We start from the raw sequence: 15,123 nt of genomic DNA, 5'->3' as shown, positions 1-15,123 counted from the left end.
TGTTTGAGATGCATGCAGTTGGATATGCACCTGTTTGGCATGATAAAAGGCTTCGCCCCTATTTGGGCGGCACGGTGGCGCAGTGGTTAGCACTGCTGCCTCACAGTGCTAGAGACCCGGGTTCAGTTCCTGCCTCAGGCAACTGTCTGTGTGGAGTTTGCACATTCTCCCCGTGTTTGCTTGGGTTTCCTCCGGGTGCTCCGGTTTCCTCCCACAGTCCAAAAATGTGCAGATTAGGTGAATTGGCCATGCTAAGTTGCCCATAGTGTTAGGTGAAGGGGTAAATGTAGGGGAATGGGTCTGGGTGCGTTGCTCTTTGGAGGGTTGGTGTGGACTTGTTGGGCTGAAGGGCCTGTTTCCACACTGTAAGTAATCTGAAAAAAAAGATTGAAAGTAAAAAATTAAATGTGTGCATTATTCCAGTGCAGCCATGGGCTGTGATGAAAACACATTTCACTGATTTACTTGCTATAGTCTATAGAAGCAATTTTGTTAATGTCTGCTTCTCACAGACATAACTTTACCATCCACTGTTGCATAGGATCGACGGAATCTCAGAAAAGTTATTCATTTTCCATCGATGTGAAATATTATGTACATTATTATTTTCCTACTTTATTTCCCTAACAAATTACAACTGTAATGTAATAATATTATCAGTATTGCATGCATTTTGTAGGTCACAAACAAAATGTAAATTCTGTAAGCTAATATTAGGTGCTGGTGTAGACACAGAATCACCATTAAATCCCTGTCTTGCATTTCAGGCTCTGGGTTCTAACCCTCCATACTACTAATTTTGCTCCAACAGCATATACATTAATTCAGTAAAGGGCAGTGCTGTACATAGTTACTTGTCTTGCATAGGGAGTCATGCAATACTTTTCTGTTTTAAATATTGTGCCAGTTATAGTAGATAAACTGAAAAAAAATCTCCCAATGTTGGCTATTGCCAAATAAAATGTATTGAAGGGATTCTGGCTGGTTCTTGCAAATAAAAATAAATCTTTTGTACACCGTCTAGTGTGACAAATGCAGTGTTATAAGGTGCATCCATAAAGATCATATTTTTGCCATTGTGCTGTTCAAGTCATTTTCAAAATGGTGAGGACTGTGCCCATCCACCTGTACTTAAACTAGTTTTGGTATTGACGATCAGCAACTATCCAATGGCAAATGTTTACTGTAAGAGGGAATGGGAGTTCAGACTGCGAACATAGCAAATATTAATCAATTTATTTTCAGTTTTGTTCAATATCTCAATCTGTTACTCTACTATAAGGTATAAATTTCAATGTAAATCTTTTTGATGTTTAAACCACATTGCCAATTCCAAGTTATCGGCAAGTATAGTTACTATAATAATACTATACCTCTTCTGAAGACCTCAATATTACAGTTAATGCATTAACTTTTGCAGCCAAGTTTCACTATTCATCTACAGTTAAAACAATCGGGAAATTTTACACCAAAAAACTTTATACAATTACACAACAGACCATGAATGGATGGATTCACTGGAATGAGCCATAAGCATCAAACAGCAGCAAACACAGAAAATGAAAAAAACTAACCTTACAGGAAAAAGGACAACACAGGTTTGAATAAAAAAACCTATTAGACTGACCACTAACAGATACAGAAAAAAACCATCCTAGTAAGAGGGTTGAATTACAACTACAGAGACATGGACTAAAAGGACTTCATAACAGCATTAGAATCAACACTGAAGGACAACGGACTCACAGAAGAACCCCACACAGACCATCAGATAGACAGTTGCAACACCATTAAGCCGAAAAGGAAAGCTCTAGAAAGACTCAAAGGACAAAAATATTGTAATCGTACCTGCAGACAAAGGGCGCATGACCAATCATTCTGAACAGAAATGAGGACGTTGAAAAAGTGAAGTCACTGCTGGAAAAACCAACATTTGCCAATAGGTGGCAATAGACTCACCCCACAATGAGAAAACTGTATCACATCCACATTGAATAGGCTGCAGTAATCAGGACAATTAAGACAGATTTCCAAAAAATGAAACCAGACAAATCCAACACACCCGGCTTCAATGAACTACCTAAAGTACACAAACCAGGGACCTCTTCTCAAACCCGTAGTCTCACTACCTGGAACACCGACATATAGACTAGCTAAGGAACTCCACCGAAAACTGAAATACCTAGTAGAAGACTCATGTCACTCCATGAACTCCACCCAAGAATTCCTGAACACCATCAAAGGCACCAAGATAGAAGAGGACGAAATAACTGTCTCCTTTGACATAACAGCTCTAATCACATCAATTAACATTAGCTTGGCCAAAATAACACTGACCGCACTACTAGAAGAACCAAGGGCACAAACACCTGACAGTACCAACTTCATCAACCAATCCTCAAGCTAATAGACCTGTGCCTCACTATGCACTTCACCTTCAATGACAAGACCTATAAACAAATCAATGGAACAACCATGGGATCACCAATATCAGGGTTCCTAGCAGTAGCAGGGTTCCTACACCTCCTCCCATCCTGCCCCCTGTAAAAACGCCATCCCATTCTCCCAATTCCTTCGTCTCCGCCGCATCTGCTCCCAGGAGGACCAGTTCAAAATACGTACAACACAGATGGCCTCCTTCTTCAAGGACCGCAATTTCCCCCCCGACGTGGTCGACGGTGCCCTCCACCGCATCTCCTCCACTTCCCGCTCCTCCGCCCTTGAGCCCCGCCCCTCCAACCGCCACCAGGACAGAACCCCACTGGTCCTCACCTACCACCCCACCAATCTCCATGTACAGCGCATCATCCGCCGTCACTTCCGCCACCTCCAAACAGACCCCAGCACCAAGGATATATTTCCCTCCCCTCCCCTATCAGCTTTCCGTAGAGACCACTCCCTCCGCGACTCCCTTGTCAGATCCACACCCCCCACCGACCCAACCACCACTCCCGGCACCTTCCCTTGCAACCGCAGGAGGTGCAACACTTGCGCCCACACCTCCCCCCTCACTTCTCTCCAAGGCCCCAAGGGAAACTTCCATATCCGCCACAGATTCACCTGCACCTCCACCCACATCATCTACTGCATCCGCTGCAGCCGGTGTGGCCTCCTCTATATTGGGGAGACAGGCCGCCTACTTGCGGAGCGATTCAGAGAGCACCTCTGGGCCACCCGGACGAACCAACCCAACCAACCTGTGGCACAGCATTTCAACTCCCCCTCCCACTCCACCGAGGATATGCAGGTCATTGGACTCATCCACCGCCAAACCACAACAACCCGACGGTCGGAGGAGGAGCGTCTTATCTTCCGACTGGGAACCCTCCAACCGCAGGGGATGAACTTGGACTTCACCAGTTTCTTCATCCCCCCTCCCCCCACCTTGTCTCAGCCGGATCCCTCCAGCCCGGCACCGCCTTCCTGACCTGCAGTCTTCTTCTTGACCTCTCCGCCTCCATCCTACTCCGACCTATCACCCTCACCTTGACCTCTTTCCACCTATCACATTTCCAACTCCCCTCCTCCAAGTCCCTCCTCCCTACCTTTTATCTTCTCCTGCTGAACACTCTCTGCTCATTCCTGAAGAAGGGCCTGTGCCCGAAACGTCGAATCTCCTGTTCCCTGGATGCTGCCTGACCTGCTGTGCTGTTCCAGCAATAAAGTTTCAACTTCCTAGCAGAAGCAGTAATGCAGAGCCTTGAATGAACAGCTCTCCCCACTATCTAACCCAAACTTTGTGGGTTCGCGACATGGATGATACCTTTGTGATTACAAAATGGAACAAATTAGAGGAAACCTACAACACCATCAAAAATATCCTTACTAGCATAAAATTCACAAAAGAGGAGGAGAACAACAACAGATTGTTCTCCTGGAGAACAACAACAACAACATTCCTAGTGTCACAAAGAACAAACAGTTAATGTAGAACTTCAAACCAGCGTCAACAGAAAAACAACAAATGCAGACCAAATATGTAACTGCAGGAGCAATCATCCCAACACCCACAAACTGAGCTGCATCAGGACATTATTTCAATGAGCCACAACACACTGCAGTACCCAGGAATTACCTAGCTGAAGAAAAATACCGTTACAGTGTATTCAGGAAGAACGGGTACCAAATAAACACAGTCCACTGATTTTTCAATGACAAACCCAAACAAGCAGGCGCAATGTGCCCAGAAACTCTAGCCACATTGCCTTATATCAAAGACATCTCTGAAATGATTTCCAGACTATTCAGACCCCTTGGCATCATTGGTAGCCCACAAACCCACTAAAACAGAAGCTAATGAACCTAAAGGACCTGATACAAACAACCAGCAAAACAAATGTCATTTACAAAATACCATGCAAGGACTGTAACAAATACTACATTGGACAAACAGGCAGAAAACTAGCCACCAGGATACATGAACATTAACTAGCCACAAAAAGACATGACTCACTATCACTAGTATCCTTACACACAGATGAGGAAGGACAGCACTTCAACTGGGACAACACATCCATCGTGGGACAAGATAAACAGGGACATGCATGGGAATTCCAAGAGGCCTGGCATTCTAACCAGAACTCCATCAATAAACACATTGATTTGGACCCCATTTGCTAACCTCTGAGAAAAAGAACCGGAAATGATATCACCCACCTTAAGAGACCAAGACACAAATAGAAGGTGGGACATAACACCAGCGCTTCACCGAAGGTTCTCTCATGATGATGCCTAGCATGTTGATGAAACACCTAAAAACAAACCTTCCAGCTCAGCAAGTGAACTTACAACCTAAGTTAAAGATTTAATTCCTGAGTTATAATTCATATTCAAAAACACACAAACCATGAACTAGATTTTCACAACACCATGCGTATGTTGAAAATGAAGACATTTAGCACTTAATTTGTATTGAGAAAACAATGTGGAAGTTCATTAAACTGTTTTCTACTGGACATGTAGACAATTAATATAGACCCCATTCCATTTTGCTAGTTGGTTACCTATTAAATTAATCATTGTGAATTGTCATTTAATAATCCACTATATTGTGTAATAATTGCCGCTTCTTTTGCCCACAGTATGTAGTGTGCGATGTCAAACATTCCTTATCTCAAAAGTGGGAGAAGACTGGATTTTCCTGATACTGCTCGGATTGTTGATGGCTTTGGTCAGTTGGGCCATGGATTTTGCAATCGCTATGTGCCTCCAAGGTAAGATTAGTGCACTGATGTTGACAAATAAAAATATTGAGCTTCACAGGAACATGGTTTCCTAAAAATACTGCTAATCCTTTGATTTGTTCTGACTCATTTTGTGAGTTTGCAGATGATATTTCACCCCATCTTCATAAAATTTGCTTCCTTGTATATGGAAGAGAGAGTTTTTCTGTGCATCTCTGTTATTTGGTAGTTGGCTGTTTAGCATTTACACAGCAGCTTCTAAAATTGAACAGGAAAATTTAGTGCTTTTGAAATCTTAGTGAAATTTGGTCCTTTTTAGCTATTTTAACCATTATACATTTGCCATGTTTGGACTTAATTTAATATTTATAAGAGGACTCAGGAAAAGCTAACTTCACACAGTTTTGAAGTTGATTCCACAATATTGAGATTGCAATGGAAATACAGTCATAATGTGAATTAATCCATAGCTATATCCTGTGTTTGGTCTCAGATGACACAAACTGACTCACTAAACTATATCTGAAATCAGGATCAGGATTCATCGAACTGCCTTCAGTCCTAACAAGGAACCTGGTAAATTGCAACTACTTTAAAGTGACAAGTCACTTTGGTTATGATTAAGCCATATTTCAGATAACAATGTCAATCTGATGCTTATAACTTGCTGAGATGCAAGTATCAGTTGTTTTAATTTAGTGTCTGAATTGTTCTTTTCTATTTAAGAAGATAAAAAATATTTAATTTTGGAAATTTCAATATGCTATTTTGTTTTAAGCTTGTACAATCCCAACTATTCGAGCTGATCTGTATACCTCTCCGCCATAGGTATACTGCGAATGACTTTATCAGTATTGATAAAGACACTGAAACAATAAAGAACTGATTTATTTTCTCGGAGACAACAAAATGCTAATGACGTGACTTGTTTTTCTCATCAAATAAGAAATTTGCCTCTATTTAGTGGGAAGGTGATTGGTGGCAGTGGAAAAACCAAATATCCTGTACATAACTTGATTCTCGTTATTATTTTCCTCCATTTCCCATTAAGCAGCTGGTGAGATTATCAGTTCTGGCGGTTTGTCAGCTGATTGCAGTGTAGGCTTAAAGTAGGGGAGAGTATCAGTTAATCATAGCAGGGTATCGACCCTATTCTCTCAGTTAGTCTTCTCCAACATACATAGTGGAGAGATTCAAAGCTTGGTTTCTCCCATCCTGTCAGCTGAAGGACATACAGTAAAGAGGTAATCAAAATTATTAGAATAACTAAACATGAATAAACCAATGAAGAATAGTTCACCACGTAAGGCTCAGCATATTTTACCCGTTAGAAATGTATCTCTCAGCAGAGACTAAATGCTGATGTTCATCCAGAAGTATTTTGTAAGTTTATAAAAACCTATTTTGCATTGTGTAGTTCCTTGGAAAATTAAAGTATGTTGATAAATTTGTTGTTTGTCTTTGAATCTGAAAAGCATTAATTGAGTGAGCGATTCATTCTTGATTGTGACCTCAAGTTGCCCTCACTGATTGTAATATTGAATCTGGTTTGAAGCTTAAATCTAATTTTGTTCTTAAACTGGCATTAATGTTCCTTTCTGGCTTGTACACGACATTGCAAATGTAATGGAAATGAAAGACAGGTTTTAGTTAATGAAATCTCAAGACCAATTAAGGCATCAAACTATGGAACATCTCGAATTTATTGTAAGCCAAGCTGTAAAAATGAAAAAGTACCAGTAAATAGCTACATTGTAGTCCTGTGTAAATTGACTTTCTGTAACTGGTCTGACATGTTTTATTTCTCTTTTAACATTCATAGTCTTGGTTTATGAATAAATCATCACTGTGGTTACACAGAACTATGAAATCTAAAGTTTTTAAAAGTCTTTGCATTTAAAATGAACTATAAAATGAAATGATTTATTAGTTCAGTGGTTGTTCCATAAGCTGTGTTGCATTGAAAATACTCAACTTTATATTTCTGGTGAGAAGACTGAAACAAAAGTCATGATCACACAATTCATCTATGCTTTCAAAGAAAAGTATCTTAAAATTAATTTACATTAGTATTGCAGATATTTCCAATGTTATTATTTAAATATAATTAAATCCTGAAGGAGGACTGGCCACTTCACTATGATCCAGTATGTTTAATCATTCCCTTCACAGAAGTTTCAACTCACTTCACGTTTCAATCTTATTCCTCTGCCTCTCCAAAAGTTATCTCTTTTCACCCTGAAATTTCCTCTTAAAACATTTGTAAGTTTGGATTTTTTTTGGTATCAACTCTTCTGAGAAAGACAGAAGTAGGTCAGGGTTTTATGTGACAGTACTGGTGGTGTCTAAAATTTTTAAGGGTGAGGGACTTCACACATAGAGTCATAGAGGTGTATAGCACGGAAACAAACCCTATGGTTCAACTTGTCCATGTCGACCAGATATCCTAATCTCATCTAGTCACATTTGCCAGCACTTGACCCATTCTCTCTAAATCCTTCCTATTGAAATACCTATCTAGATGCCTTTTAAATATTGTAATTCTATCAACCTCCACCACTTCCTCTGGCAGCTCATTCCACACACGCACCACCCTCTGCATGAAAAAGTTGCTCTTTAGGTCCCTTTTAAATCTTTTCCTTCTCACCTTTAACCTATGGCCTCTTGTTCTGGACATGGATTATGTTTGGTAAAATTATTTATATATTGTCATGACTAAAATGAGAGGCATGCATTGATATATTTATTTGGTCTCACCACTCTACAGGTTACAAGTTACAGTACATGTAATCATAGAATCCCTACAAAGCAGATTGAGGCCATTTGGTCCATCAGGTCTGCACCAACCCTCCAAAGAGTATCCCCCATCCTAGCTCCATAATCCCACATTTACCATAGCTAATCCACCTTAGGACTCTGGGTGGAAACTCCATACAGACATTCAACCACGCTTTTATCCAGTTCCTGATGGATGCATTCCCTATGTTAGACTTAAAATGAAAAGATCTATCAACGAAGTTTCCTTAATAAACACAAAATTATTGATTTATAATGAAACAATTCAAAATGGTTAAGACACATTATATTCTTGTTTCAAATTGGTTACTCCTCTAAATAGCCAACACAAACGCACATGCACGTCCACATGGTAAAAGGGTGAAGAGAAGGATATTGCTCAGATATTCAATTTGGAGCCAGTTCGGGCCAATCAATCTTAATCTTTGAACTGCAAAACCAATAAAAACAAAAATCTTGAGATGCTCACCTGTCAGACTACTGTTCTGCTGCAAAAGATGGGTCTCACCAACACAAAGCAGATGTCTCTCAGATCTTTCCCAATGCAGGAGTCACAGCACCAGTTGGTTTTCGCAGGAGGGTCCTTCATCAGGGAGACAATCCAGGATCAAATAGAGCCAGGGTTGTCAGTGTCACACTGGATCCCCAACATTAGGAGAGCTGGCCTGAGAAGCTCCTTTCCTTTCTAAAGCTGGCTACCAATCGAAAAATCCAAACCAACTATCTCCAGAGTAAAGCTGCAGCTTCATACTTGTACAGCCAAGTTGGAGTTCATCAGTGAATAAACAGTTATCACAAGAGACGCGAGTTTCAAGAAATGCCCTGTTTTTAAAAAATAGTTTCAATGTCCTTTCATTGACCTCTTAATAAAATAATCTGGTATCCACAAACCTTCAAATTCAAGTCCACAAAAATGATTAAATCTGAAGTGTCTTCATAACAATATCAATTTCATGTACTATGAATAGAGACTGTTATTGAAATTCCATCAATTTATTTCAGGGATGGTTTACGTGTTGAATTAAATGATGAAGGTTATCCATGCTGGCAAAGAAACAAGCACGTGGGCCTGGATTTCACCCCATGTGATTTTGGTAGAATGCATTTAAAATACAATGGGTTTCTGGCACACACCACCTTCCCATCAGCCTCTGACCCATTCCCCACAATGTAGGGGCTGGGCAGAAATCAGCAGCTTGCCCATCGTAGTCAAAAAAAGAGGCAATTAAGATTATTGACAAACCAATTGATCTAAATAAAATGCTAACCACTCCATAAAATAGTTAATGTGGGCAGGTGTTTGAGATTCAGAAAATTAGTTATTAAAAATAACTTGTGGGAATGGCAGGAAAGAAGAGGCAGTGCATCTTTTGTGATGTTTCCTGTGTGCAACATTGATGTCTCCCCTAAAGATGTTGCTCACTCTTTTCTCCTCACTGTTAGATTGTGAAAACCTGCCACACCAATCTCACTCCTGTCCCTAGGCTCCTTGATCTCTTCTATGTTTATTTGTGGGTAGGTAGACACTGTCACTATTTCTTTTATGGGGAGAGGTTTAGTAGAATCACTCCTGAGGTCTAGCAAGACACATCGCGGTGTTGAGAGCAATTTATTCCATTTGTTAAATTAAGTTCCGGGCATCAAGGCAAATCTTTGCCAGGCAGCGGCAAGTTTCCGCTAAAGGGGGATTATTGCTTCTTAATGTTAACTTCAAATCGCCTCTCATTAACATGCAGCTTTCTTTCTACCTGCTGGGAGCACATTAGATGTCGACAATTCTCGACATGGAAATTTGAATCGATATCTAACAATTTCAACTCACTGCTTGATCCAAAGGACCCCTATACTGGACATTAGGTGCCAACATCTTGAGGTACACTCCATCTTCATGGTGACCAGCTACATGCATCCCTTGACCATAGACATTGGCATTCAACATGTGCCAGCCTCTAAGGAACCTCTTGGCACATCTTCGTGCTCATAGCTTAAAAAATAAAGAGGTCACCCATTTAAGACCGAGATGTTAAATTTTTTTTTAATCTCATGAGTTGGTAGTCTTTGGAATTCCCTTCCTCAACAGACAATGGATGCAAAATCTTTCAATATCTTTAAGGTAGAGGTACATAGATTTTTAATCACTAAGGGGATGAATAATTATTGGAGATATGCAGGAATCTACAGTTAAGACTGAAATGAAATCAACTATGATCTTATTGAATGGCAGAGCTGACTTGAAGGGCCAAGAAGCCTACACTTGTTCCTTTTTCCCCTTTTGTGTGTCAGTATCTTCGATCCACTTCGTGCAATTCTGTACTTCATTGTTGCATTGAGATACAATGGCAGCTATCATTGTAATGCTGCAGCAAGGACACTATGCACTCAGGAACATGAACACAGCTCATAGACGAGACAGGCTATATCTCTACATTGTTCACTTGGTCTCTTAGCACTTACTCACTTTGGGCATACGTGGATAGCCTACCTATAGCATTCCTGTCTTCCTTGCATTTTGAGCCTTGCTCCTCACTCGAGATACTGGGCTTACAGTACTGCTAGCTTTCTGTACAGATGCAAAGCTAGGAAGTTTCTCAGTCAAGCCAAGGGAGATGGTCTTCACCCAGCTATGGCACAGTAAGACCGGGCAGCCTTCGATACCATTCCAGGAGCTTGACGTAATCAGTTTGGCACTTGGAGCGTTTAGACTCATGATCTTGTCCTCATAAGGAGTGATTAGCTGAGTGGCAGCCCACTACCAGTCTGCATTCTTTCTGACCCATTGTGGAGTGTTTTCCTCCTAGTATGAGTGGAAAGCAGGTCTGAAGGGAAATGAAAGTGATAGCACAGCTGTGACCTTTATCATTGGCGGGGAAGAATCCCCACAGAATAAGTCTGCAATGCAGAAGGCAGGCAGAGGTCATGGTGAACATAGAATCCCTACAGTAAAAAAACAGGCCATTTGGCCCATCAAGTCCACACTGACCACCTGAAGGGTATCCCACATAAACACACCCCGACCATATCCCTGTACCACGCATTTCCCATGAGTAATCTAATTAGCCTGCACATGTTACAGAATTTGTTTTCTCTCTCGAATCCCTACACTGTGGAAACAGGCCATTTGACCCAACAAGTCCACACCGACCTTCTGGAAAGTATCCAATTCAGACCCATTCCCTTACCCTATTATTCTACACTTCCTCTGACTAATGTACCGAACCTACACATTTGTGGGCACTGAGGCAATTTAGTCTTGGCCAATTGCCTAACTAGCACATCTTTGGACTGTGGTTGGAAACCCAAACACCCAGAGGAAACTCCCACAGACACAGGGAGAATGTGTAAACTCCACTCACAGTTATAAAGTCATAGAGTCATAGAGATGTACAGCATGGAAACAGACCCTTTTGTCCAACTCGTCCATGCTGACCTGATATCCCAACCCAATCTAGTCCCACCTGCCAGCACCTGACCCATATCCCTCCAAACCCTTCTTATTCATGTATCCATCCAGATGGCTATTAAATGTTGCAATTGTACTAGCCTCCATCACTTCCTTTGGCAGCTCATTCCATACATGTACTATCCTCTGTGTGAAAAAGGTGCCCCTTAGGTCTCTTTTATATCTTTCCCCTCTCACCCTAAACTTAAGTCCTCCAGTTCTAGACTCCCCCACTCCAGGGAAGAGACTTTGTTATTTATCCTATCCATGCCCCTCATGATTTTATAAACCTCTACAAGTTCACCCCTCAGCCTCCAACGCTCCAGGGAAAGCAGCCCTAGCCTATTTAACCTCTCCTTACATCTCAAATCCTCCAACACTGGCAACATCCTTATAAATCTTTTCTGAATACTTTCCAGTTTCACAACATCCTTCCGATAGGAAGGACACCAGAATTTCACGCAATATTCCAACAGTGGCCTAACCAATGTCCTGTACAGCTGCAACATGACCTCCCAACTCCTGTAGTCAATACTCTGACCAATAAAAGAAAAGCATACCAAACGCCACCTTCACTATCCTATCTACCTGCGACTCCACTTTCAAGGAGCTATGAACCTGCACTCTCTTTGTTCAACAACACTCCCTAGGACCTTACCATTAAATGTACAAGTCCTGCTAAGATTTGCTTTCCTAAAATGCAGCACCTCACATTTATCTAAATTAAACCCCATCTGCCACTTCTCAGCCCACTGGCCCATCTGATCAAGATCCTGTCGTAAACTGAGGTAACCTTCTTAGCTGTCCACTACACCTCCAATTTTGCTGTCATCTGCAAACTTACTCACTATACCTCTTCTGCTTGCATCCCAATCACTTATATAAATGATGAAAAGTAGTGGACCGAAGTTTGTAGCACTCCACTGGTCACAGGCCTCCAGTCTGAAGAATAACCCTCCACCACCACACTCTGTCTTCTATCTTTGAGCCAGTTCTGTATCCAAATGGCTCAATGAAATTTTGCCTTGCTAACAGTCTCCCATGGAGAATCTTGTTGAACACCTTACTGAAGTCCATATAGATCACATCCACCGCTCTGCCCTCATCAATCCTCTTTGTTACTTCTTCAAAAAACTCAAATCAAGTTTGTGAGACATGATTTCCCACAGACAAACCCATGTTGACTATCTCTAATCCGTCCTTGCCTTTCCAAAATACATATACATCCTGTCCCTCAGGATTCCCTCCAACAACTTGCCCACCACTGACATCAAGCTCTCGCTGGCTTGTCCTTACCATCTTAAACAGTGGCACCATGTTAGCTAACCTCCAGTCCTCCAGCACCTCATCTGTGACTATCGATGATACAAATATCTCAGTAAGGGTCCCAGCAATCACTTACCTAGCTTCCCACTGAGTTCGAGGGTGCACCTGATGAGATCCTGGGGATTATCCCCTTTTATGCGTTTCAAGACATCCAGCACTTCCTCCTCTGTAATATGGACATTTTTCAAGATATCACTATCTATGTCCCCACATTTTATATCTTCGATGTCCTTCTGCACAGTAAACACTGATGCAAAATACCCATTTAGTATCTTCCCCCATCTCCTGCAGCTCCACACAAAGGCCACCTTGCTGATCTTTTTTCCTTCGTGTATTTATAAAAATCCTTAGGATTCTCCTTAACTCTATTTGCCAAAGCTATTTCATGTCCCCTTTTTGCCCTCCTGATTTTCCTCTTAATTATACTCCTACTGCCTTTATACTCTACTAATGATTCACTCAATCTATCCTGACTATACCTGACAATTTCTTTAGTCATCCAGCATTCCCTTTCACTACCAGTCTTTCCTTTCTCTGGACTCTCATTATCTCACTTCTGAAGGCTTCCCATTATCCAGCTGTCTCTTTACCTGCGAGCATCTGCCCCCAATCAGCTTTTGAAAGTTCTTGCCTAAGAATTAGCCTTCCTTCAATTTAGAACTTCAACTTTTAGATCCGGTCTATCCTTTTCCATCTCTATTTTAAACCATAGAATTATGGTCGCTGCCCCCAAAGTGCTCCCCCACTGACACCTCAGTCACCTGCCCTGCCTTATTTCCCAAGAGTAGGTCAAGTTTTGCACCTTCTCTAGTAGGTACATCCACATACTGAATCAGAAAATTGTCTTGCACTCAACAAATTCCTCTCCATCTAAACCCTTAACATTATGGCAGTCCCAGTCTATGTTTGGAAAGTTAAAATCCCCTACCACAACCACCTTATTATTCTTACAGATAGCTAAGATCTCCTTACAAGGTTGTTTCTTATTTTTCCTCTGACTATTAGGGGTCTATAATACAATCCCAATAAGGTGATCATCTCTTTCTTATTTCTCAATTCCACCCAAATAACTTCCCTGGATATTTTTCCAGGAATATCCTCCCTCAGTACAGCTGTAATGCTATCCCTTATCAAAATGCCACTCCCCCCCCCCCCCCCCCCCCCCCCCCTTGCCTCCCTTTCTGTCCTTCCTGTAGCACTTGTATCCTGGAACATTAGGTTGCCAGTCCTGTCCATCCCTGAGCCATGGTTCTGTAATTCCTATGATATCCCAGTCCCATGTTCTTAACCATGTCCTGAGTTCACCTGCCTTCCCTGTTAGGCCTCTTGCATTGAAATAAATGCAGTGTAATTGGTAAGTCCTATCTTGTTTTCTGCTTGGACCCTGCTTGACCTGACTGTTTGACTCGCCTTTCTTCTCAACTATAGCAGTCTCTGATATCTTTCTTCACTATCTCCTTGGGTCCCACCACTGGCACCCCCCCCCCCCCCCCCCCCCAGCCCCCCCACCAATCTTAGTAGTTTAAATCCTCCCGAGCAGCTCCAGCAAATCTCCCTGCCAGTATATTAGTCCCCTTCCAATTCAGGTGCAATCTGTCCTTCTTGTACAGGTCACTTCTACTGCATAAGAGCACCCAATGATCCAAAAGTGTGAATCCTCAGCCATGCATTCATCTGCTCTATCCTCCTATTCCTGCCCTCAGTAGCTCGTAGCACTGGGAGTAATCCAGATATTACTGCTCTCGAGGGCATCCTTCTTAAATTCCTGCCTAACTCTCTGTAATCTCCCTTCAGAATCTCAACCTTTTCCCTTCCTATGTCATTGGTTGCAATATGTACAATGTCCTCATGCTGTCCCCTCTCCCCCTTGAGAACATTCTGCATCCTCTCCGAGACATCCTTGATCCTGGCATGAGAGAGGCAACACACCATTCTGATTTTTCGCTGCTGGCCACAGAAACGTCTGTCTATACCTCGGACTAGAGAATTCCCTAACACAATCCATCTCTTGGAACCCCACGTACCCCTCATTGCATTAGAGCTAATCTCAATACCATAGACCAGCTGTTTGTGCTATGTTCCCCTGAGAATCCATCACCCCCTAATTTTCCAAAGCAGCATATTTGTTTGAAATGGGGATAGCCACAGAAGACTCCTGCAGTACCTGCCTACCTCTCTTACCTTTCCTGGAGTTAACCTATCTATGCGACTGTATCTGTGACTTCTCTCCCTTCCTATAACTGCCATCCATCACATCCCCTTGCTCTTGTAAATTCCTCATTGCCTCTAACTGTCTCTCCAACTGATCCATTCAATCTGATAGGATTCACAACCAACAGCAGTTTTTGCAGATATAATCCACAGTAACCCCGTAAACTC

The 15,123-nt window shown here is 41.8% G+C and overlaps 1 protein-coding gene across 2 annotated transcripts in view; it reads left to right on the top strand.

Annotated features, from left to right (window-relative positions):
* Positions 1-15,123, top strand: part of LOC122555979 (chloride channel protein 2) — a 624,753-nt gene that overhangs the window by 260,097 nt on the left and 349,533 nt on the right. For both annotated transcript variants that reach the window (XM_087993551.1, XM_043702310.2), the window contains exon 3: positions 5,082-5,213. In XM_087993551.1, the coding sequence (XP_087849677.1) occupies positions 5,082-5,213 (132 nt within the window). The remainder of the gene's footprint in view (positions 1-5,081; positions 5,214-15,123) is intronic.

The sequence above is a fragment of the Chiloscyllium plagiosum genome, unplaced genomic scaffold, assembly GCF_037043375.1.
Source record: "Chiloscyllium plagiosum isolate Xiang-an unplaced genomic scaffold, Cpla_swu_hap1 HiC_scaffold_13, whole genome shotgun sequence".
NCBI lineage: Eukaryota > Metazoa > Chordata > Chondrichthyes > Orectolobiformes > Hemiscylliidae > Chiloscyllium > Chiloscyllium plagiosum.
This window is presented reverse-complemented; position numbering and strand designations above follow the sequence as displayed.